Source organism: Oryctolagus cuniculus, chromosome 13 (genome assembly GCF_051225735.1).
Source record: "Oryctolagus cuniculus isolate XC-2025 breed Fujian yellow rabbit chromosome 13, ASM5122573v1, whole genome shotgun sequence".
Lineage (NCBI taxonomy): Eukaryota > Metazoa > Chordata > Mammalia > Lagomorpha > Leporidae > Oryctolagus > Oryctolagus cuniculus.
In genome coordinates, this window is record NC_142879.1 from 1,810,843 (window position 1) to 1,831,265 (window position 20,423).

Sequence of the window (20,423 nt, forward strand, 5' to 3'; positions counted from 1 at the left end):
TTTAAAAAAGCACAGAAAAGTAAGAAAGAATGGACGGACATCTTCGGTGTATTCAAGCTTCTATCTTCCAACAGTCTGACTACACTGTGCACTCCTTTATTTTAGTTGGTATTCATTTCGCATTTAGAATTAGCGAATGTCTGTCTTTCACCAAGTTTAGGGAGATTTTTGCCATTGTTTCTTCAGGTTTATTCCCCCCTGCCCCGTTCTTTCTCCTCCTGTTTTCCATTTGGATGTATGCTAGGTTGTCTGACATTGTACCTTAATGATGCTCTGCTCATTTTTTGAAAGCAGTTTTTGTTGTGCATGTTGGAAATTTCCTGTTTCTCTGCCTTCAAGTTCACTTGATTTTTCCTCAAACCGTGAGATGTTTTTCTTCTGAAATCATAATTTTAAGTTCCAGAATTTCCATTTGACTTTTTTTTTTTTTTTTGAGAGGCAGAGTGGAGAGTGAGAGAGAGACAGAGGGAAACGTCTTCCTTTTGCCATTGGTTCACCCTCCAATGGCCACCACAGTTGGCGTGCTGCGGCTGGCACGCCGTGCTAATCCAAAGGCAGGAGCCAGGTGCTTCTCCTGGTCTCCCATGGGGTGCAGAGCCCAAGCACTTGGGCCATCCTCCACTGTACTCCCTGGCCGCAGCAGAGAGCTGGCCTGAAAGGGGGGCAACCAGGACAGAATCCGGCGCCCCGACTGGGACTAGAACCCGGTGTGCCAGCGCCGCTAGGCGGAGGATTAGCCTAGTGAGCCGCGGCGCCGGCCTCCATTTGGCTTTTAACATGTTTTTCTTCCTCTCTCCTGAGATGCTCTGGTTGTCTCCTGATGTTTTCATCTGCTCAACACATATTTTCTTACTTCATTGAGAATAGTTATAAGTCACTTTAAAAGCCTTATGTCAGTTTCAACATCAAATTCATCCTAAGGTCTAGCTGTAGCAAAGTGATCAGTTTTCTTGATTTTTTCACATCAGAGAACTTGGACCATACCCCGGTTTTTTGAATTGAGGGAAGTCTGGGTTCAACCACTTTTCTCTGACAAGCATTCTTTGCTTCCTGTTAGTGGGTCATTTCCCAGGCTCCTTGGGGGCAGCTCTGGTCTCAGCTCAGATCTTCATCTGCAGCCATGCTGTGATTCAGGGCGGGAGGTGTGGGGCTGTCCAGTGGTGCTCTCCACCCTCCTCGCTGGGGACCACCTGGTCCCTTCAGCGTCCCTTTCCTGTGTTTCGCACAGGGCACTCAAGGTCCATCAGACGTGTGAGCTGCGGGACATGGGCTCCTGCTCCCTCCAGCGTGCGTTTCTTGTGACTGCGATGGGTGGTGCAGGGTCCATCAGAGGTGCGCGCTCCTGGGTGTGGGACACTTGTTCCCTGTGACTTTCCGTGGGAGGCTCAGGGGTGGCCCTGCTGCTCCCCCCGGCGTCCGTGTCCCGTGATTCCATGTGGGAGGCTCAGGGGTGGCCCTGCTGCTCCCCCCGGCGTCCGTGTCCCGTGACTCTCCGTGGGAGGCTCAGGGGTGGCCCTGCTGCTCCCCCCGGCGTCCGTGTCCCGTGACTCTCCGTGGGAGGCTCAGGGGTGGCCCTGCTGCTCCCCCCGGCGTCCGTGTCCCGTGACTCCGCGTGGGGAGGCTCAGGGGTGGCCCTGCTGCTCCCCCCGGCGTCCGTGTCCCGTGACTCTCCGTGGGGAGGCTCAGGGGTGGCCCTGCTGCTCCCCCCGGCGTCCGTGTCCCGTGACTCTCCGTGGGGAGGCTCAGGGGTGGCCCTGCTGCTCCCCCCGGCGTCCGTGTCCCGTGACTCTCCGTGGGGAGGCTCAGGGGTGGCCCTGCTGCTCCCCCCGGCGTCCGTGTCCCGTGACTCTCCGTGGGAGGCCCGGGGTTGGCACTCCTTCCCCCAGCGTGTATCCTGCTCCACTTTCCCACGCGCACTCCGGCGGCTCTGGCCCGCGAGCTGGGGCTCTCCTGGGCAGGCGTGCGCCCCCCGTCGTCCCGCTCGCTTCCCGCACCCCTAGGCGGTGGCCCGGCGCACTATGCCCGGGAGTTCTGGCGGCTTCCTGCTGGGCCTCGTGCCCAGGGCCTGCCGAGTCCGGAAGGAGACGTCCCGTCCGGCCTGGGTCCGGCCTGGGCCTCTGGGTTCCGAGCCGCCCGCCCCGCGGCCCCTTCCCCTCAGGCTCCCGCGCTGCACCCCGCAGCGGCGCCGGGCCGGCGGCCGCCCTCTCCTCAGCCCGCTTCCCCGCTCCTGGGGACGCGGCCCCTCATCCGCTCCCCGCATCCCCGGACGCGGGCTCCGAGCGCCGCGGCGGCCGCCTCACGCGGAACTCGGCCCGGCTCTGAGGAAACGCCGCGAGGCCAGGAGGCGTCGCGACTTCCGGTCCGGGCGGGCTGCGGGGGCAGCGGAACCCAGGCGCGAGGCCCGTGCTCCCGGCCGGACGCCGATCCGCGTGCACTGGAGGCGGAGCCCGGCGCGCGGCCCCGGGCCGCACGTGCGCAGCCGGGAGGCGGAGCCAGGCGCGCGGGTCGGTGCAGCGCGGCGCGCCATGGCGGAGCGCGGCGGCGACGGCGGCGCTCGCCCGTGGGCCCCCGAGGACGCCTGGATCGGCAGCCACCCCAAGGTGAGGGGCCGGGCGCGGGCTCCTCTCACGCGTGGGCGGAGACGCGGCCGGGAGCCGTGCGGGTGGTGCGTGGGCGGGGACGCGGCCGGGGAGCCGTGCGGGGTGTCGCGTGGGCGGGGACGCGGCCGGGGAGCCGTGCGGGTGGCGCGTGGGCGGGGACGCGGCCGGTGAGCGCGTGCGGGGTGTCGCGTGGGCGGGGACGCGGCCGGGGAGCCGTGCGGGGTGGTGCGTGGGCGGGGACGCGGCCGGGGAGCCGTGCGGGTGGCGCGGGGCCGTGCGTGGGCGGGGACGCGGCCGGGGAGCCGTGCGGGTGGCGATGGGCCCGCGAGGTCGGGAGGGCCGGTTGCCCCGTGTGCCGAGTCCCGCCCCCGCCCCCCGCCCTCGCCCTCGCCCTCGCCCCCTCCCCCGCCCTCGCCCCCTCCCCCTCTCCCCCGCACCCAGGGCGGCGCGGTGTTGGGGGTCCGCCCCTGAGAAACGGGGTGACCACGGCGCGCACCGCGTGGGGCTCCTCCGGCTTAGGTCGGTGGCTGTTGGTCAGGCGTCTGCCGCGGGGAGTGGCCGTGCTGGTCACTCAGCTCGCTCTTTTACGTTTCTTAAGACTGGGGCCGGCGTGGCGCAGCCGGTTAAAGCCCTGGCCTCCCATATGGGCGCCGGTTCGAGTCCCGGCTGCTCCCTGCTGTGGCCTGGGAAAGCAGTGGAGGATGGCCCAGGGGCTTGGGCCCTGCACCCGCGTGGGAGACCAGGAAGAAGCTCCTGGCTTCAGATGGGCACAGCTCTGGCTGTTGCAGCCGTTGGAGGAGTGAACCAGCGGATGGAAGACCCCTCTCTCTGTAACTCTGTCTTTAGAGACTTTACCGTTTATTTGGAAGAGTTAGAGAGAGGGAGACCCGACCCTCCACCGTTCACTCCCCGGATGAGTGCAGTGGCTGGGGCTGCAGGATGCCGGCCACTTGGCCGGTGGTCAGTGGCCTGGTGGCCCGTGGTCGTGGCTTCCTGCGGTGTGCACAGAGCCAGCCCCAGGCTCAGCCTCCAGTGCAGGCCGTGATAGACTGAGCGTGGAGGCCGAGTTCCGCAGAGAACTGAGGGACTTAGCGTTTCCTGCCCAGCACTTTTCTCACTGAGTCCGCTCAGTCGGTTGTGAAGAGGCCCGGCCGGGTGCAGTGCAGGTCCGTGTGCAGACCTGCGCTCTGTAGACCTGGACAGCAAGCCTTCGGAGCGGACGCACTCTGCAGTCGGGGAGAAATAAACACCAGTGGGTATCTGTTTTCCGGCTCTGCCTTTGTGTGGCTCGGTTTGCCAGTGACTTAGGTCCGTCCGTGGAGCGTGGTGGCAGGGCGGCCCCCGCAGGCACCACTCCCCTGCCGTCCGGCTCACAGCCCCTCGGCGCCCCGTCGCGCGGAGGATCCGGACCTCTGGCGTGGCCCCGCCTGCGGTTGCATGGCAGCCCTGATCTGCACCTGTGCGCTGACACCCGTCTTCCCAGCCGCCCTCGCGGAGCTCGCCCTGCGTGAGCCCTGCTCGCCCGCGGCCTCGGCGTCCCCTCGGAGACGCGTTCCCCCTGCAGCTTGTTTGTCCGCTTCGGTGACACCTCCCGGGCGTGGGGAGGAGGGGGCGTGGTGTTCCGGCAGTGTCTCCCCATGCAGGTGACAGGCCCCCACGAGACCCCGGGACAGCCCACGGCTGCTGCTGCGGGTCTCGGACGCGTGTGGCTCACCCTCACCTTGTCGACTGCTCGCTGTGGCTCTGCGTTGCTTGTTCTAAGGGCAGGGCCTTGGGCCCGTTCTGTCACTCACCGGCCACACCCCGAGGGGAGCTCCGTGTGTGGTCTCATCCCATCGCGGTCACAGGTCGTTTTTGCCCAGTTTGTGTGTTCTGACAGCTGCAGACCCTCCGGAGGCAGATGCCATCCTGCGTCGCCCTCTACCTTCTGTGCAGATAGCACACGTGCAGTGACGCGCCAACTGGAGGGGCACCCGAGCCTCCCTTCCGCGTCTGACGCCCCCATTTTGATTTCCAGTATTTGGAGATGATGGAGTTGGATGCGGGAGACGCCACGCAAGTGTACGCAGCGTTCTTGGTTTTCCTGGACCTCATGGAGAGTAAGCCGCCCACCTCTGTGTGGACGGGGGCCGTGCTGGGGTCGGGCGCTGGGTTGGGATCTCCGCGCTGACCTTACGGTGAGCAGTCGCTCATGCATTTGCTGCTAGTTTTGTCAAGCAGTTTTGCAGCTTCCTTATCTTTTTACGTTGGGAATTATTGAGTAACAGAAACGCTAGACGAGTAGAGAAGAGGCCGGGGTAAGGGTGACATTGCCAGATAGAAGTTCGGAGCCTTTACTTTGGCTTTTGATAAGCGGTCTTGCCCGTTCGACGCGGCTCTTCCAGGTAAAAGTTGGCATGAAGTGAACTGCGTGGGACTGCCAGAGCTGCAGCTCATCTGCCTGGTCGGCACGGAGATAGAAGGGGAGGGCTTGCAGACCATTGTGCCCACGCCCGTCACAGCCTCCCTCAGCCACAACAGGTGAGCGCGGGTTTTGGTCTTGGGTAACCGACAGTTCAGAAGCGAAGCAGCCGGGATTCAAACCCGTGGACAAGAGATGCTGGTGTTGTAGGCTTCGACTTAACCTGCCACACTCTAACATAGATCCCACATTCTTTTTTTATATTATTAACAGTAAATGTTTGTTGGTTGTGTTTTGAGTTTGTGAATCTTTCATTGTCTTATTTATTTGTTTACTTGATCGGCCGTGAGAAGAGACTGGTCTTCCGTCTGCTGGTTCACCCCCAGATGAAGTAGCCAGGGCTGGGCGGGTGGCAGCCAGGAGCTGGGACTCCCTCTGGGTCTCCCGTGTTTGCGGCCGGGGCCCGACCACTGGGACCATCGTCTGCACATTAGCAGGGAGCTGCATTGCAAGTGGAGCAGCCGGGACTCATGGTTGCCAGTGTTGCAGGCAGCGGCCTGATCTGGCCCAATCTTCTACTGTCTTTAAGGTAGCTTTCAATCAGTGACGGTACTTAAGTTGAATGTAATCAGATATCTGTCTTCTCGTGGAGTCAGTGTCTTTGTGTCTGGCTTAAGAAATGGTACCTATCTAGAGACCTGGAAGTGTTCCCTGTATTTCACTAGAGTGTTAAGGTTTGTTCGTGTCTGATGGTGTGGGAGGTGCTCCGGGGGCCACGTTTCTCCCCCATTGGCAGCGCCCCTCTGCTCCCTGTTTGCAGCACGCCGCCTCTGCCCTGACTTGCTCCGCTGGTCAGTTCCTCTGTCCTCCCGGGGGTCATCGTATCTGATGAGTCAGCGCTGGCAAAAATGAAGAGGTGCTGCTTCCAAAGTTAGGCCCCAGACGGTGGCTTCTCCCGGCACTTTGCACGTGGAGGGAAGCCGGGTGGCTGGGCTGCCGTCCTGAGGCACAGCTGCAGCAGAGGGGAGAAGGGAGTCCCCGCGGACAAGATTCTCGAGAGACGGGGCGGCCCGCGTTCAGGGGGCGAGTTGAAGAGCCATGGGGGCAGAGAGAGGGGTGCAGGGGGAGAGGTGGGAGCGGGCATACTGCGGAGATGTAGGGGAGAGGGCAGAGCCCTTGAAGTGCCTCTGAGCGCCTCTGTGCTGGCTCGGGGGGCTGCATGCCTGGTGCGGCAGGAGGAGCACTGCTGTGTCCTCTGGGCTGACCAGGGGCTCAGATGATCAGTGCGTGATCCGTCAGACCCCCCCACACCCCCGCCCCCGCCCCGTCAGTGCTGCCGCCTCGTGCGTGCTCCGCAGTGTTGGGTGAGCTGGTGTCTTCTTGGCTCTGTCCTCGTGGCTCTGACCAGGGGCTCAGATAGATGATCAGTGCGTGATACGTCAGACCCCCCCCGCCCCCACCCCCGCCCCGTCAGCGCTGCCGCCTTGTGCGTGCTCCACAGTGTTGGGTGAGCTGGTGTCTTCTTGGCTCTGTCCTCGTGGCTCTGACCAGGGGCTCAGATGATCAGTGCGTGATACGTCAGACCCCCCCCGCCCCCACCCCCGCCCCGTCAGCGCTGCCGCCTTGTGCGTGCTCCGCAGTGTTGGGTGAGCTGATTCTCGGGTTTCTGGGCAGTGCTGGTGTGTGGTCCGTCGTGAGAAGTGCTCGTTGCTGTCAGGCTGCCCACGCTGCTTCGCGCAGACCTGCATCCTCCGAGAAGCGCAGCCGATTGGGTCGGCCTCGGTCGGTATGATCGCTGCACTTCCTGGGTTTTACGAGCCCTCCTGCAGCTGAGAGACTTTGTTCCTCAAAATGCCTGTAACAAGGTCCTGTTACACTGTGTGGAGAAGGAGCTACTATTCGCAATTAATTTGAATTCAATCCTAAAACATAAAATCAATGAAGCGAAAGCAGTAGTCTGTTTTTTCCAAAATCATTCCGTAGGTCTCAGAGTACCAATTTGTGTCCACTAATTTTAGTATCTTCTAGCCGATAATTAAGGTTTTCCCAGCTTTGTTGGTTTAGGCTGTTTTCTTCTTTACATAGAAATGGTTGGGATGATAATTCAGGAAGCCACTTTATGCTCTTCGTTTAATAACTCAGAGAGCTTGTCTTTGTGTCATTTTTATATACATATTCATGACTGTATTATACAGCGAAGTAATAACATGGAAAATAGCACAAATAAATCCTGACGCTTGTTATGTGTTTGCTTGCTTCTTAGGTCATCCAGTTTTCCCCTCAGGCTTTCTAACGGGGGTGTGTGTGTGTGTGTGTGTGTGTGATTCCGGTCGCCCAGGCTGGCAGGGGCATTGGCGGTGGCAGGGCACTGTGTCTATTTCCGGTGTGCTGTATGACGCAGAATGTGGTGTGTCCAACACAAGTGCTGTGTTTAGGGCTCCTGAGGCCGACGCAGCAGTTCCCCCGTTAGTGACAGGAGCAGCTGCTGCTCCCCGCCCGCGGGGGCCTTACGTGGCGACACTGCCGGAAGCACGCGGGCCTCAGAAAGCCCACGGACATGCACTTTGTGGGAAACCCTGCGTGATTTCACAAGTCTGGCACCAAAATAAGCTGCTTTTCATCCTGTCTCCCGACACACGTGTACCTGAGTGGGAAGATGTGAAGGTAGCACCGGGAATGAAATTCTCCCCCGCAGGGGCCCGGGACTCGCACTCGCGACCTGAGAGCTGGGGACGCTGTGTCCAGCAAGACAGCCCTGGAAGTCACTCTGGTGCCGAGTCTGGCTGGGCAGAGGAGTTTTGTTTCTCCTTTGGTGGTTGTTGGACGGGACCGAGTGCAAACAGCCCGTCCTCCACTGAGCTCTTTCCTGAGGTGGGTGATTGGGTTGTCTCCATGAACCCCTCTGGTGGGTGACTGAGCAGTGACAAGCGGCTCCATGTCTGTGGGTTGCACGAGCGCAGGCCCAGCCAAGCCTGGGTCACAGATGCCTGGGCGAGAGATCGCACTGAGCCTGTGCGACGGCTTTCCTCATCGTTAGCCCTACAGCTGTTGACGTGGCATCGCGCTGTAGGAGGTGCCGCAAGTGCTCTAGCGGTGACGTGGAGGACGTGGGAGGACGTGTGTAGCTGCCATGCAAACACGGTGCCACCTACAATCAGTCCACGAGAACAGGAACTTGGTTTGTTCATTGCGCTGTACCCACGTGTGGGCTGCAGGGCTCCCGGCCAGCGCGTTGTAACCGCGTTCTCTGCACGGGTCAGAGAATTCAAAGGTGGAGACACAGCGATGTACGGAGAACAGGTTCCACTTGGAGCAAAACAGAATGCAAACTCAAGAACCAGGTAGTACTGGACAAACAGCCAGAATGCAGAAAGGCCCCAAAGAAAAACTCCTCACGAGGCAGCCACAGCCAGCGCAAAAAGCCCTCCACAAAGGAAAAACGCAAGCATCTTAAACTGTATCTTTAAAAAATGTATTTATTTGAAAGAGTTACAGGGAGAGAGACAGAGCTATCTTCCATCCACTGGGTCACTCCCTCCCCAGATGGCTACAACGGCCAGGGCTGGGCCACACCAAAGCCAGGAGGCAGGACGTCATTTCGGTCTCCCGTGTGAATGGCGCTGAACACCTGGGCCGTCTTTCACTGTTTTTCCCACGCGTTAGTAGGAAATGGATCAGAAGTGGAGCAGCTGGGACTCAAACCGGTGCCCATATGGGATGCTGGCATCACGGACGGCAGTTTTACCTGCTGTGCCACAGTGCCGGCCCTGGTATCTTTGCTTTTTTCAAGCCTGGTTAATTAATTTGAAAGTCAAAGCCTCAGACAAGGAAGGAGACACAGAGAGACAGAGCTGCTGGTTCACTCCCCAAACCCTGCGACAGGAGGGCTGCGCCAGGCCCTAGGCAGAGCCACGCTCCACCTCCACCTGCCGCACATGTGGGGGGCTCAGGCACTTGGACCGTCATCCTCTGCCGTCCCAGCTGGGTTTTCAGGAGGCTGAAGTGCAAACAGCAGCCAGGATGCAAACCGGCACGTGGATACGGGACGCCGTGTCACAGCCGCTTAGCTCAGGCCGCCGCAGCGCCGGTCCAGATGCTCCGAGCTGTGGGATTTAACCCTAGGGTCGCTGCACTGCTGCCTCCCTGTGACAAAGTGCGTCTGCTCTCTGGAGCGGTGGCTGTTACAGACACACGTGACCCCTTCTGGGGCCTGCAGCGGGGCTGGGAGAGTGACCTCATGACCTCTGCGCAGCCCCAGCTCTGGCCACAGACATTTCTTTCTCTGGCCCTTAGGGAGGAAAGTCAGCACCTGACCCCCACTGCGGTGCCGTCTCCTGGGAGGGGCGCGTGGCCACGTGGCCGGTGTGCGCTTAGCCCTGGGGTTAGCTGCCCTGGCTCCACCGGCGAGGCCCGGGTGCAGTGTGGTGCCCTGGGACTCTCTTGGGGCTGAGTCTGTGGGTGAGCAGGGCTCCTGGCACCATGTGGCTGGGAGAGCCGCACGTTCTCACGGGCCGCCTTGAAGAGGGCACAGGGCAGGTGCCTTGTCCTGTGGGTTGACGTGAGTCGTAACTCAGACCCCTGATGCGGTCTGTTTCCACAGGATTTGAAGTTGAAATATGACACTGTAAGTTGTCCTGTGCAAACCTCCAGTTGTCACAGAAGAGGCGGTGCTGGGATTTGGAGGGCGTTTTCCTAGCGTCCGCTCGGGGCTGCCAGTGGCTGCCGGCTTTGCCCCGCTGCTGACACAGGCGCGAGCGTGGCGCGGCGCTGTCCGCGGCGGCAGAGCTGCGGGGACAGGAGCTGCCGTGCGCGCCGGGGCCTGTTCCGTGGAGCAGCAGCCGCGGTTATCGTTGAGACGTCTTTTGTGGGGGCTCAGTTTTTTTCTTTCCGATACAACTCAGTTGAAAAGTTGAACTTCCTCTTAATAAATAGGTCACATTTTTCATATGTAGATTTGCATTAATTTTTATTTGAAAGGCAGAGTTAGAGAGAGAGAGTGTTCTTCATCCTCTGGTTCATCCCCAAATGGCCACAGTGAGGGGGACTGAGCTAGGCCAAAGCCAGGCGCTGCATCCGTGTCTCCCACACGAGTGGCATGGGCTCAGGTACTTGAGCCGTCTTCCAGGCACGTTGGAGGGAGGGAGCTGGGTTGGAAGTAGAACAGCTGGGGCTCCGACTGGCACTCGAGTGGGCTGCCGGTGTCACAGGGACTTACCTGCTGTGCCGTAGCACTGGCCGCTGCTCCGTGGTTTCCAGTTAAGATCCAAGTTGTGAGCATGTTAGAACTTGAGACTGTAGGGGCCGGCACTGTAGCACAGTGGTTAAAGCAGCTGCCTGTGGTGCCAGCACTGGTTCGAGTCCCGGCTGCTCCGCTTCTGATCGAGCTCCCTGCTAACGTGCCTGGGAAAGCAGTGGAAGGTGGCCCAGTGCTTGGGCCCTACACCCACCCGGGAGACCCAGAAGAAGCTCCTGTCTTAGGATTCGGCCAGCTCTGGTCCTCTTGTGGCCCTTTGGGGAGTGAACCAGCAGATAGAAGATTTTTCTCTGTCTTCCCCCTGCTCCCCATAACTCTGACTTTTGAATAAATAAATAAATCTTTTTTTTTTTTTTTTTTTTGACAGGCAGAGTGGACAGTGAGAGAGAGAGACAGAGAGAAAGGTCTTCCTTTTGCCGTTGGTTCACCCTCCAATGGCCGCCGCGGCCGGCGCGCTGCGGCCAGCGCACCGCGCTGATCCGATGGCAGGAGCCAGGAGCCAGGTGCTTTTCCTGGTCTCCCATGGGGTGCAGGGCCCAAGCACCTGGGCCATCCTCCACTGCACTCCCTGGCCACAGTAGAGAGCTGGCCTGGAAGAGGGGCAACCGGGACAGAATCCGGCGCCCCGACCGGGACTAGAACCCGGTGTGCCGGCGCCGCTAGGCGGAGGATTAGCCTAGTGAGCCGCGGCGCCGGCCTAATAAATAAATCTTTAAAAAAGAATTGAGACCATAGTGTGGTGGTGGCACTGGCGCACTGTTGCTGGCGTCTCTGCTGTCGTGTGGAATTTGCCCGTAGAGCTTGGGACCCCTGCTGCTGTCAGTGTCACTGCAGACTTGGGGACCGACGACGGTAGGAACCGCTCAGCGTCCTACCGAGGGCACAGGGGAGGGGACGGCTCTGTGCTGAGCCCCTGTCGGAGACAGGTGGGGATGCCTCCCGGGGGGGGGATGGCTCTGTGCTGAGCCCCTGTCGGAGACAGGTGGGGACGCCTCCCAGGGGAGGGGACGGCTCAGGGCAGGGCCCCAGCTCCAGTGCGCAGACAGGAGTGCAGAGGTGGGAACTTCCATTGCGTTCCTGACAGTGCCCCCCCCCCAGCTCTGGGTAATTTCCACCCCGTAGGGCTTCCCACAGGGTGTCTGAGGTTAGTCTAAAAATACTCTAAAAATACTCTGCTATTTATACCAAACAAGGGTCAATGGAGAATAAAAAAGAAGCAGAGGTGGAAATTTCTATCCTGAATTTCAGGACGTGGGCTCCAATTCCCATCTCCTGACCTGAGGCAGAAACCACACGTGTGCACACCCTGATTCAAACAGTGTCCACCTTGAGAAACAGGACGTGGGAAAGCTGGCCTAATGGGTTTTTCCTTCTGTCTGTGTCCTGCCTTCAGTCTGTTGGGGCTGTTCAGAGACGCTCACCTGCCATGTGGCACCAGAGACCTCAGGTACGCCACCTCCAAGGTGAAGTGCTGCACCCTGACAGGTTAGAGCGGTTCCAGTGGAAGCCAACCCCTGGTCTGTTTCTTCCTCTTCCTCTTCTTCTTCTTTTTTTTTTTTTTTTTTTTTTTTTTTTTTAAGATTAATTTATGTATTTGAAAGGCAGGGTTACAGAGACGGAGAGAGAGAAAGAGAAATCTTCCATCTTCCATTGGCCATCGCTGGGCCAATCCGAAGCCAGGAGCCAGGAGCTTCTTCCCAGTCTCCCTTACGGGTGCGGGGGCACGAGCACTCGGGCCATCTTCCGCAGCTTCCCCAGGCCACAGCAGGGAGCTGGGTTGAAAGTGGAGCAGCGGGGACTCAAACCGGCGCCCGTATGGGATGCCAGCACTGCAGGTGGCGGCTTTACCAGCTACACCAGAGCACCAGCCCCTAGTCTATTTCTTCTCTTCCACTAGTGTAGAAAAAGCTAATTCAAGATGCATAGCCTATAAAAATTGGTCTTTTGGACTATTCATTTATGTATTTCTTTTAAAAATTTATTTGAAAGGCAGACACACACAGATCTCTCCTCCACTGATTGACCCCCCCGGATAGGTGCCCACGGCAGCCAGGGCTGGGCCAGACCAAGGCCAGGAGCTGTGAACTCCGTCTGGATGTCTCATGAGGTGGCTGGCCCAAGTACTGGAGCCGCCACCTGCAGCCTCCCGGGGTGAGCTGGGACTCAGCCCAGCACCTTGATGTGGGTGCAGGTGTCCCGAGGCCTCTTGACGTACAGATGCCCACTCCTGACTGTTCAGTTGCTTGTTTTCCACTCTTGCATGGGCAGGTGCTTGGAGGGTGCCCTACCCGCCAGTGCCTGTCGCTGCAGGTGATGAAGTTGCTGCCTTACCTGGTTTGGGACGCGGGCATCCCAGGGGGCTCCCCTGCTAGCCCTGACGCCGACCCTGTGTGTGACAGTCTGAACCCAGAGGCTGGGGCAGCAAGGAGGGCCCGCCAGAGAGGGGCTGAAGAAACAGAGACTACCAGATACCTGTGTCTCCTCTCCCCTTAGAACAGATGGCAGAGTGCCCAGAGCGTAATGTGCCGCCACACCGGGTTTCCCGTGCACAGACCTGGGTGGCAGCAGCAGGCAGAGGCAGCACAGAGCAGCAGCGTGTCACTGGAGCTGGGTGGCACTGATTCCAGGCAGCTGGAGACAAAGTAACAGACTCCCCGCCAAGAGACTCAGAAACCGGTAGTGGGAAAGCAAGGGAATGGAAGTGGTGCCAGGAAAGTCCATGTTGACTGCGAGCGGGAGGTGAGGGGGCATCCACAGAGCGTGACGGAGGGAGAGCCGAGGGCAGCCCCGGGGGCGTCAGCGTGTGCGGGTCCACCTCCCAGCCCGGCAGCGGTGGGCACACTGCGTGAGACAGGACCCACGGTGGCTGTCTGCAGCAGACACTGGGACCCGGGGACAGGCTGGCGGGTCCTCGGTCTCCCGTAGCCCTCTGTCCTGCCATGCCAGCCCATGACGTTAAACGCTCCCGATGCTGTCAGAGGCCTCGGATTGGTTGGTGCATTTTTCTCTCTCTGTACTTCAGGCTGGTTTCTTCGAGCTGTTTGCAGGTCTGCTGGTGCTTTCCTCACCACATCTGGTCTACCGTTGAACTGCTCAGTGCTTACACTAACACACCGGAGTGCCCGCTTTCTCTAGAATTTCCCTTGCAGCCGGCATGTCTGTCTTGCACTCTCTGATCTGTTCCCTCCACGCTGTAGCATAGTTACGAGTTATTTTAGTGTCTTTAGCAGTGAAGGTCAGCATCGGAGTTTTCAGCTTCTGTTTTCAGGCCTTGGATCGCCTGGTACTCTGGTTTTCAGTCCATTTCAGTGCCTCCTCCCACTGCCCCCTGCCCCCTGCCCCTTGCCCCCTGCCCCCTGCGTGTCTTGAGAGACTGAGGATGGTGCCACTTCCTGCCCCAGGGAACCCCATCCTGGGCCCGTGTCCTCACCCCAAGCAGTCGGGCCAGGCTGCTGCAGCCGCCGATCCTGAGTTCTCTTCCAGTTTCAGATAGTCGGGGAGGGAGCCGGGCCCCTCGCTCAGCAGGCCTGGTGACTGGAGCCCCTGCCCTCGCTGTTCGTGCTGGTGCTGGGAGACCTGGGGAGGGGAGGGCTTGGTGTCCCTGTGGGTGGCAGCTCCTGGGTGGGGGCTGTCCTCACCCTGCTGAGCTGCCTGCCTGCGACAGCTCGCCCGTGGGCCCTGGCCAGGCTTAGCGGTCGCCCTCGGGTGGAAGCGCCTGTGTTACTCTCTGGGTCCCTGCAGGGGCTCCTCTCTCCTAGAGACTTCTCTGCTTGAAGTCGCTTTGTGTTTGTGTCTCCTTCACGGTGATACCTTGCAGTGAACTGGCGTTGCCTTGGTTACGGCGTGGTGGTTTCTGAAGCTCTTCCCTGCCCAGCTGAAGGGGCGCTTCCTCCCACTTTGACTTTTGAGCCAGTAGTTCCGGGGGGGCTTTCTCATGGCCCAGAGTCGGGTCCCCAAAGCTTTCCTGAAAAGGCCGGAAGGGGGCGGCCAGGCCCTGTGGACCAGAGGCAAAGCCGGGCTGTGGCGGAGGCGCCAGTGTACAGCCCCTGGGGAGGACGGGGGGGCCTGCGGGGCAGTGGACAGCGGTTAAAGTCAGTGTGAATCACGTGTCACACGTCGGGAGATGGTCCTTGTGGCTGTGCTGAGCCTGAATACCACGTTGACGTGAAGAGCACCCGTAAGAGCGCGCTGTCCCAGGAGTGGGAACGCCAGGCCCTTAGCCGGGTTTCGTGCCCTGAACCCGCCTGTCCTGTCCTGGGAGGAGGGGGCTGGGCCCGTGGCGGCCCTGCCTCACAGGATGCCGGGACACGGGTGATGCCACGCTGCCCCAGACGTGGGTGCGGCAGGTCACTGGTGATCCAGCTGGGTGACTGACTGCTCCCTCCGCCTGTGTCTGCTCCCAGGATCAGGGAGATCTTGCAGGCATCTCGGAAGCTGCGAGGAGATCCGGATTTGCCGATGTCCTTTACCTTGGCCATCGTGGAGTCCGACTCGACGATCGTCTATTACAGACTGACGGATGGGTTCACGCTGCCAGACCCCCAGGTCAGTGGTGAGGTGACTGACAGCGGCAGTGAGGAGGGACAGCCACTCAGAGACGCGCCGCTTCCTCTGCCGCCTGGGAATGCAGGGGAGGGCGTGGTTCTCGCGTCGGAAGACTGGCTGTGGCTGTGGCTGTGTTCTGTCCGGAGCGGGGTGTTCCCGCTTACTGCTGCTCGCTGGTTCCCGTGCTCCGGGGAATGTCCTCGCGTCCCAGACGTTTCCCGAGGTCGGTGGGCGGCTGAGCTGGGGCCGAGTTCCCTGGGAGAACGCCTCTAGGAGCTGCTGCGTAGCGTGGCGTGGCGTGGCGTGGCGGGGCGGGGTGGGGTGAGGCGACAGGAGCTCTGATTCGTGGCAGACTGTTGGCTGTCAGGATAATCACACTAACCGCTCTGCGTTTGCTTCCGAGCTGGGGCTCGCCGTGAGAGGCCCGCGCTGACCCCCTGGTTTTGTGTTGCAGAACGTCCCCCTAAGGAGATGACGCCTGCGCTCCCGACACAAGACCGCGAGACCCGTCGGCTGCTGCCTCTTGGACCTGCGACAGGCGGGGTCGCCCGGCTGGTCCCGCAGAACACAGCCTTCCCAGGCCGGGTTTTGTGTCGGGGAACTGGAGCAGTTGCTGGAGACTCAGCAGGGACAGTGACCCACGTCTGCGTGCAGGGCCGCCAGGCTGTTCTGAGGCTGTTCTGAGGCCGGCGCCTGTCCCTGCTTCCGACGGTGGGGTGGAGGGCGTTCTAAACCCCGACCCCTGCAGAGTCTGCTCCTGTCTGCGTCTTCATCCCTCGTAGAAGGGAAAGACCCTCGCCTGTGGTTCTCCCACTGCAGTGCCTGCCACTCGCCTCTTGGGCCGACAGAGCTGGACGTGCACCCATGCAGAGAGCGGGTTTGCGGCTGGACCCACAGGCTGGGGCGCTGCCGGCCAGGGCACACAGCCTCCCACCTGTCCTTGCCACCGCCCTGTTGTCAGCTGGAGCGGCACCAGGGAGGTGGAGAGGTGGGGCTAGCCTTAGCAATGGCGTGGAGGTGGGGCTAGCCTTAGCAATGTTGCAGAGGTGGGGCTAGCCTTAGCAATGTCATGGAGGTGGGGCTGTCCTGAGCAATGTCACTGAGGTAGGCTAGCCTGAGCAATGTCACAGAGGTGGGGCTAGCCTTAGCAATGTCACGGAGGTGGGCTAGCCTGAGCAATGTCACGGAGATAGGCTAGCCTTAGCGATGTCACGGAGGTGGGCTAGCCTGAGCAATGTCACGGAGATAGGCTAGCCTTAGCGATGTCACGGAGGTGGGCTGGCCTGAGCAATGTCGTGGAGGTGGGGCTAGCCTTAGCGATGTTGTGGAGGTGGGCTAGCCTGAGTGATGTCGCGTTGCCAGGCCATCAGGCCAGTTCGGTTCCAGCCCCGGTCCAGGCGGCCGACACAGGAACACTCGAGGTCCTGGGTGGACCACCGTAGTAGCTCAGGTCGTGAGCTGCTTACAGACAAGGCAGGAGGCAGTGGGCCTCCTTGGAAATCCAGGAAGTGCACGTCGGCCGCGCAGGCCGTCCCGTCTGCCGTGACTCCGGGCACTGCCGCCATGGCGTGGAGGCAGCTGCAGTAGCCACGCATGGCCGTGGTCCACTAGAACCGCACTCCAGTGGGCGTGGTTTGCCCATCTGCAGGCAGGTGCGTGTGAAGGGCGGATGTGCTCGCCGATAGCGGTAATGCCAGTGAAAACGTGGGGGGGGGGCAGTGCTCCACGAAGTGAGAACCGAGGCTCGGGGCGCCGCGGGCGATGGCGCTGCAGACATGCGGCGCCGGCGAGGCACAGCGCTGACCGGAGGGTGCGGGGGTGGGTCCTCTTTCCCCGATGTCTCAGTCTCTCTGTACTACTTTTATAATAAAAACGCTTCACATGGAGTGTCTGCAGGCTGCGTACGTGCTACTGCAAAATACGGAGGAGTGCACGGTTAAGACCTGCCGGTCTCGCTGCAGGGCCCGGCGGCGCTAATCGTGTCTCCCACGTGAGGCTGGCGGCTGCAGGAGCCACCCTCGCGCCTTCACGCCTGGCTGTGGCTTTCCCAGAGCCCAGGGGAGGAGCCTCAGCAGGGCGCCTGGCCGCCCCCTTTGCCACGCTCCCGGGGCTGCTCGCACGGTGCGTGAGGGGCCCTGGCCGACTGCTCCTGGGATCAGCAGGGACACCGCTGACTGGTGTGACGCCTCTGGCTTGGAGCCCGCCCTGACTCCTCTGTGATGGTCTCTCTTTCTTCTCTTTAAGATTAATTTATTTGTAAAGCAGTGAGAGATCTTGCATCTGCACGTTCACTCCCCAAATGGCTGCAACGGCCCGGGCTGGGTTAGACTTGGCCAAAGCCAGAAGCCTGGAACTCCATCGGTCTCCCACAGGGCTGGCAGGGGCTCAGCCACGTGGGCCGTCCTCTGCGTTTCTCAGGCGTGTTAGCGGGGAGCTGGGTCAGAAGTGGACACATCTCCTGGGGGTGTCTCTCCCCGCCCCGGCTTCCTGCCCGCTGGCGTAGGGAACGCGTCCAGCAGATCCTCCAGGAATGAGCCGGAGCTCCTGGTCGCCCTGTCCCATGGCACAAAGGCGCCTTCTGCCTCTCGGCAAACTGACGCCTGCGGACACCAGAGGGCACTGCCGGCTCGGCTTCGCAGGCTCCCTGGGTGCTCCTGGGGAGTAGCACAAAGGAAAACAGGAATTGTGTGTGCGCACACCCCGTCTGCTTTTGAGCGTGCTTCTAAGGTGACCGACGTTAAATATGTGGCTTGATTCAGCTTTGCTCAAAATGTAGAACTGTACTTAAAAGTAGAAGCCCGTGGGGCTGGGGGAGCGGGGAGGTTCTTTTTTTTCCTGGACTGGTTTTGCTCACATCCAATGTGAATTATGCATTCCACTTCCCCTTGCGAAAGCCTCACTGAGCAACTGGCTTTAGGATCAGCTCACCCAGAAACACGGGCTGGCGCCCGCCGTGTGCTGCGGAGGGGCCTCTCCCTGGGAGCAGACAAGAGGGAGGGCACCCGGGGTCCTGTGGGGCTGACGCCCGCTCTGTGCTGTGGGGAGGGGTCTCTCCCTGGGAGCAGACAAGAGGGAGGGTGCCCGGGGGTGCTGTGGGGCTGACGCCCACCCTGTGCTGTGGGGAGGGGCTTCTCCCTGAGAGCAGACAAGAGGGAGGGTGCCCGGGGGTGCTGTGGGGAGGGGCCTCTCCCTGGGAGCAGACAAGAGGGAGGGCGCCCGGGGGTGCTGTGGGGCTGACGCCCGCCCTGTGCTGGGGAGGGGTCTCTCTCTGGGAGCAGACAAGAGGGAGGGCGCCCGGGGGTCCTGTGGGGCTGACGCCCGCCCTGTGCTGTGGGAGGGGTCTCTCCCTGGGAGCAGACAAGAGGGAGGGCGCCCGGGGGTGCTGTGGGACTGATGCCCGCCCTGTGCTGTGAGGAGGGGCCTCTCCCTGGGAGCAGACAAGAGGGAGGGCGCCGGGGGTGCTGTGGGGCTGACGCCCGCCCTGTGCTGGGGAGGGGCCTCACCCTGAGAGCAGACAAAAGAGAAGGCGCCCGGGGGTGCTGTGGGGCTGACACCCGCCCTGTGCTATGGGGAGGGGTCTCTCCCTGGGAGCAGACAAGAGGGAGGGTGCCCGGGGGTGCTGTGGGGCTGGCGCCCGCCCTGTGCTGTGAGAGGGGCCTCTCCCTGGGAGCAGACAAGAGGGAGGGCACCCAGGGGTGCTGTGGGGCTGACGCCCGCCCTGTGCTATGGGGAGGGGTCTCTCCCTGGGAGCAGACAAGAGGGAGGGCGCCCGGGGGTGCTGTGGGGCTGGCGCCCGCCCTGTGCTGTGAGAGGGGCCTCTCCCTGGGAGCAGACAAGAGGGAGGGCGCCGGGGGTGCTGTGGGTCTGACGCCCGCCCTGTGCTGGGGAGGGGCCTCACCCCGAGAGCAGACAAAAGAGAAGGCGCCCGGGGGTGCTGTGGGGCTGACACCCGCCCTGTGCTATGGGGAGGGGTCTCTCCCTGGGAGCAGACAAGAGGCAGGGCGCCGGGGGTCTCGGTGCCATCCTTCTTTGGAGCCCCGACGGTGCCCTCTGCTGGGGTGGCTTTGGGCGATGCTGAGAACCCCACATTCCGCGGCTCCACACTGCACGGTGCCTCCCAGGTCCCTAAACTTGGCAGTCTCTTCCCAAGAACGGGGGGCTGCGGGGGCCTCACCCAGAGCACAATCCACGCAGTTCGTGTCATGTGTGGGTTTGTTCAGCTGAAACAGCTTTATGCTTTCGGGAGCCTGGAGCCAAATGACTGAAGCCAGACCCCCCGTGCCGCGTCTCCGGGGTGTTCCCGGGCCAGGGCACTTTGCACCGCCACCCCGGCGGGCCTGCGTCCGCGGCGCCCAGCCGTCCGCACAGAGGCCCTGTGTTCACTGTTTACCTGTGCAGGGTAACGCGCCGTGCTCTGAGCACCGAGCGGCTCTTGCTTCCCGGCACCCCCTCCTGCAGCCGAATCCGCTCAGTGACCCTGGAATAAGAACGGCTGTGCTCGCGCAGCAGAGGGCTGGGCATCACATGTCCAGAAGATTCTGGAGATTTTCCCCAGACCCACGTAAGCGAAATCAAGGATGAGTCTTTGAGGCCCAGGGTGAGGAGGGGAGGTAATGGGCGCCGTGCTCTGCGTTGTCTGCAGACACCCCCGGGGTAGGCCTTAGCTCGGACGGGGGACTTACCCAGCACGGCTGCCCCGCTCCGTCTGGAGCGGGTGGGAAGCTTGTCTCCACCGCGCTGTTTGGGTATTTATAGTATCACTCGCGGCCACACAGAATCACCGCCGCACCAGTTTGCCTGCTGCGTTTACTGAGCTTTGAGTCCTGCCGGCGCTCCTTGGCAGGGGTAGACCAGGCGACTCCCCGGGCCTCAGGGTGAGGGCGCTCGCCTGGCCTTGCCTCTGCAGGGGGTGGGGAGGGTGGGGGCCGGGACACACCCAGGGGCTCCGCGCCCCTCCTGTGAGGACTCCAGCTCTCAGCATTTGCCCAGCATTACTTCCCGAAAGATCCCAGCTAAATCCAGTGAGGCTGGGAGTTAGGTCCAACGTGGATTGGAGGTGACAGCTGTGGTGCCTGGCAGTCGGCTTCCTCCCGGTGCTCGGATATGGCAGTAGATGCTGGACCCCAGGTTAGTGAGGCGTGATCCTGCCCTCGGGAATTCAGCACAGCCAGTGACACGTGAGCGTGCTGTCGGTGTGCAGTGACACGTGTGAGCATGCTGTCTGCAGTGACACGTGTGAGCATGCTGTCGTGTGCAGTGACACGTGAGCATGCTGTGGGCATGCAGTGACACATGTGAGCATGCTGTCGTGTGCAGTGACACGTGAGCATGCTGTTGTGTGCAGTGACGTGAGCATGCTGTGGGCGTGCAGTGACACATGAGTGTGCTGTCGTATGCAGTGACACGTGTGAGCATGCTGTCGTGTGCAGTGACACGTGAGCATGCTGTCGTGTGCAGTGACACGTGAGCATGCTGTGGGCGTGCAGTGACACGTGTGAGCATGCTGTCGGTGTGCAGTGACGTGAGCATGCTGTCGTGTGCAGTGACACGTGAGCATGCTGTCATGTGCAGTGACATGAGCATGCTGTGGGCGTGCAGTGGCACACGTGAACATGCTGTGAGT

General features: G+C 61.2%; 1 protein-coding gene across 5 annotated transcripts; it reads left to right on the top strand.

Annotated features, from left to right (window-relative positions):
- The first annotated feature begins 1,888 nt into the window (after window positions 1-1,888).
- TSEN15 (tRNA splicing endonuclease subunit 15) lies at window positions 1,889-16,686 on the top strand. Of its 5 annotated transcripts, none has more exons than XM_089311981.1 (6): window positions 1,894-2,600; window positions 4,618-4,699; window positions 4,985-5,120; window positions 11,649-11,702; window positions 14,659-14,800; window positions 15,255-16,686. In XM_089311981.1, the coding sequence occupies exons 1-6, from the start codon at window positions 2,019-2,021 to the stop codon at window positions 15,273-15,275; spliced, it is 1,017 nt and encodes a 338-aa protein (XP_089168107.1). In that variant the 5' UTR covers window positions 1,894-2,018; the 3' UTR covers window positions 15,276-16,686. The 5 variants fall into 5 exon arrangements, with proteins under 5 accessions (XP_089168109.1, XP_089168107.1, XP_089168108.1 ...); XM_089311984.1 differs by having other exon boundaries at window positions 2,462-2,600; window positions 4,618-4,661; XM_089311982.1 differs by lacking the exon at window positions 11,649-11,702 and having other exon boundaries at window positions 1,914-2,600.
- Window positions 16,687-20,423: the final 3,737 nt, after the last annotated feature.

Excerpts from the sequence above, each read along its gene's own strand:
- TSEN15 (XM_089311981.1), top strand. The coding sequence starts at position 2,019 with ATGCCCGGGAGTTCTGGCGGCTTCCTGCTGGGCCTCGTGCCCAGGGCC. Across the intron at positions 2,601-4,617 it reads GGATCGGCAGCCACCCCAAG|TATTTGGAGATGATGGAGTT; the intron begins GTGAGGGGCCGG and ends TTTGATTTCCAG. Across the intron at positions 4,700-4,984 it reads TTTCCTGGACCTCATGGAGA|GTAAAAGTTGGCATGAAGTG; the intron begins GTAAGCCGCCCA and ends CGGCTCTTCCAG.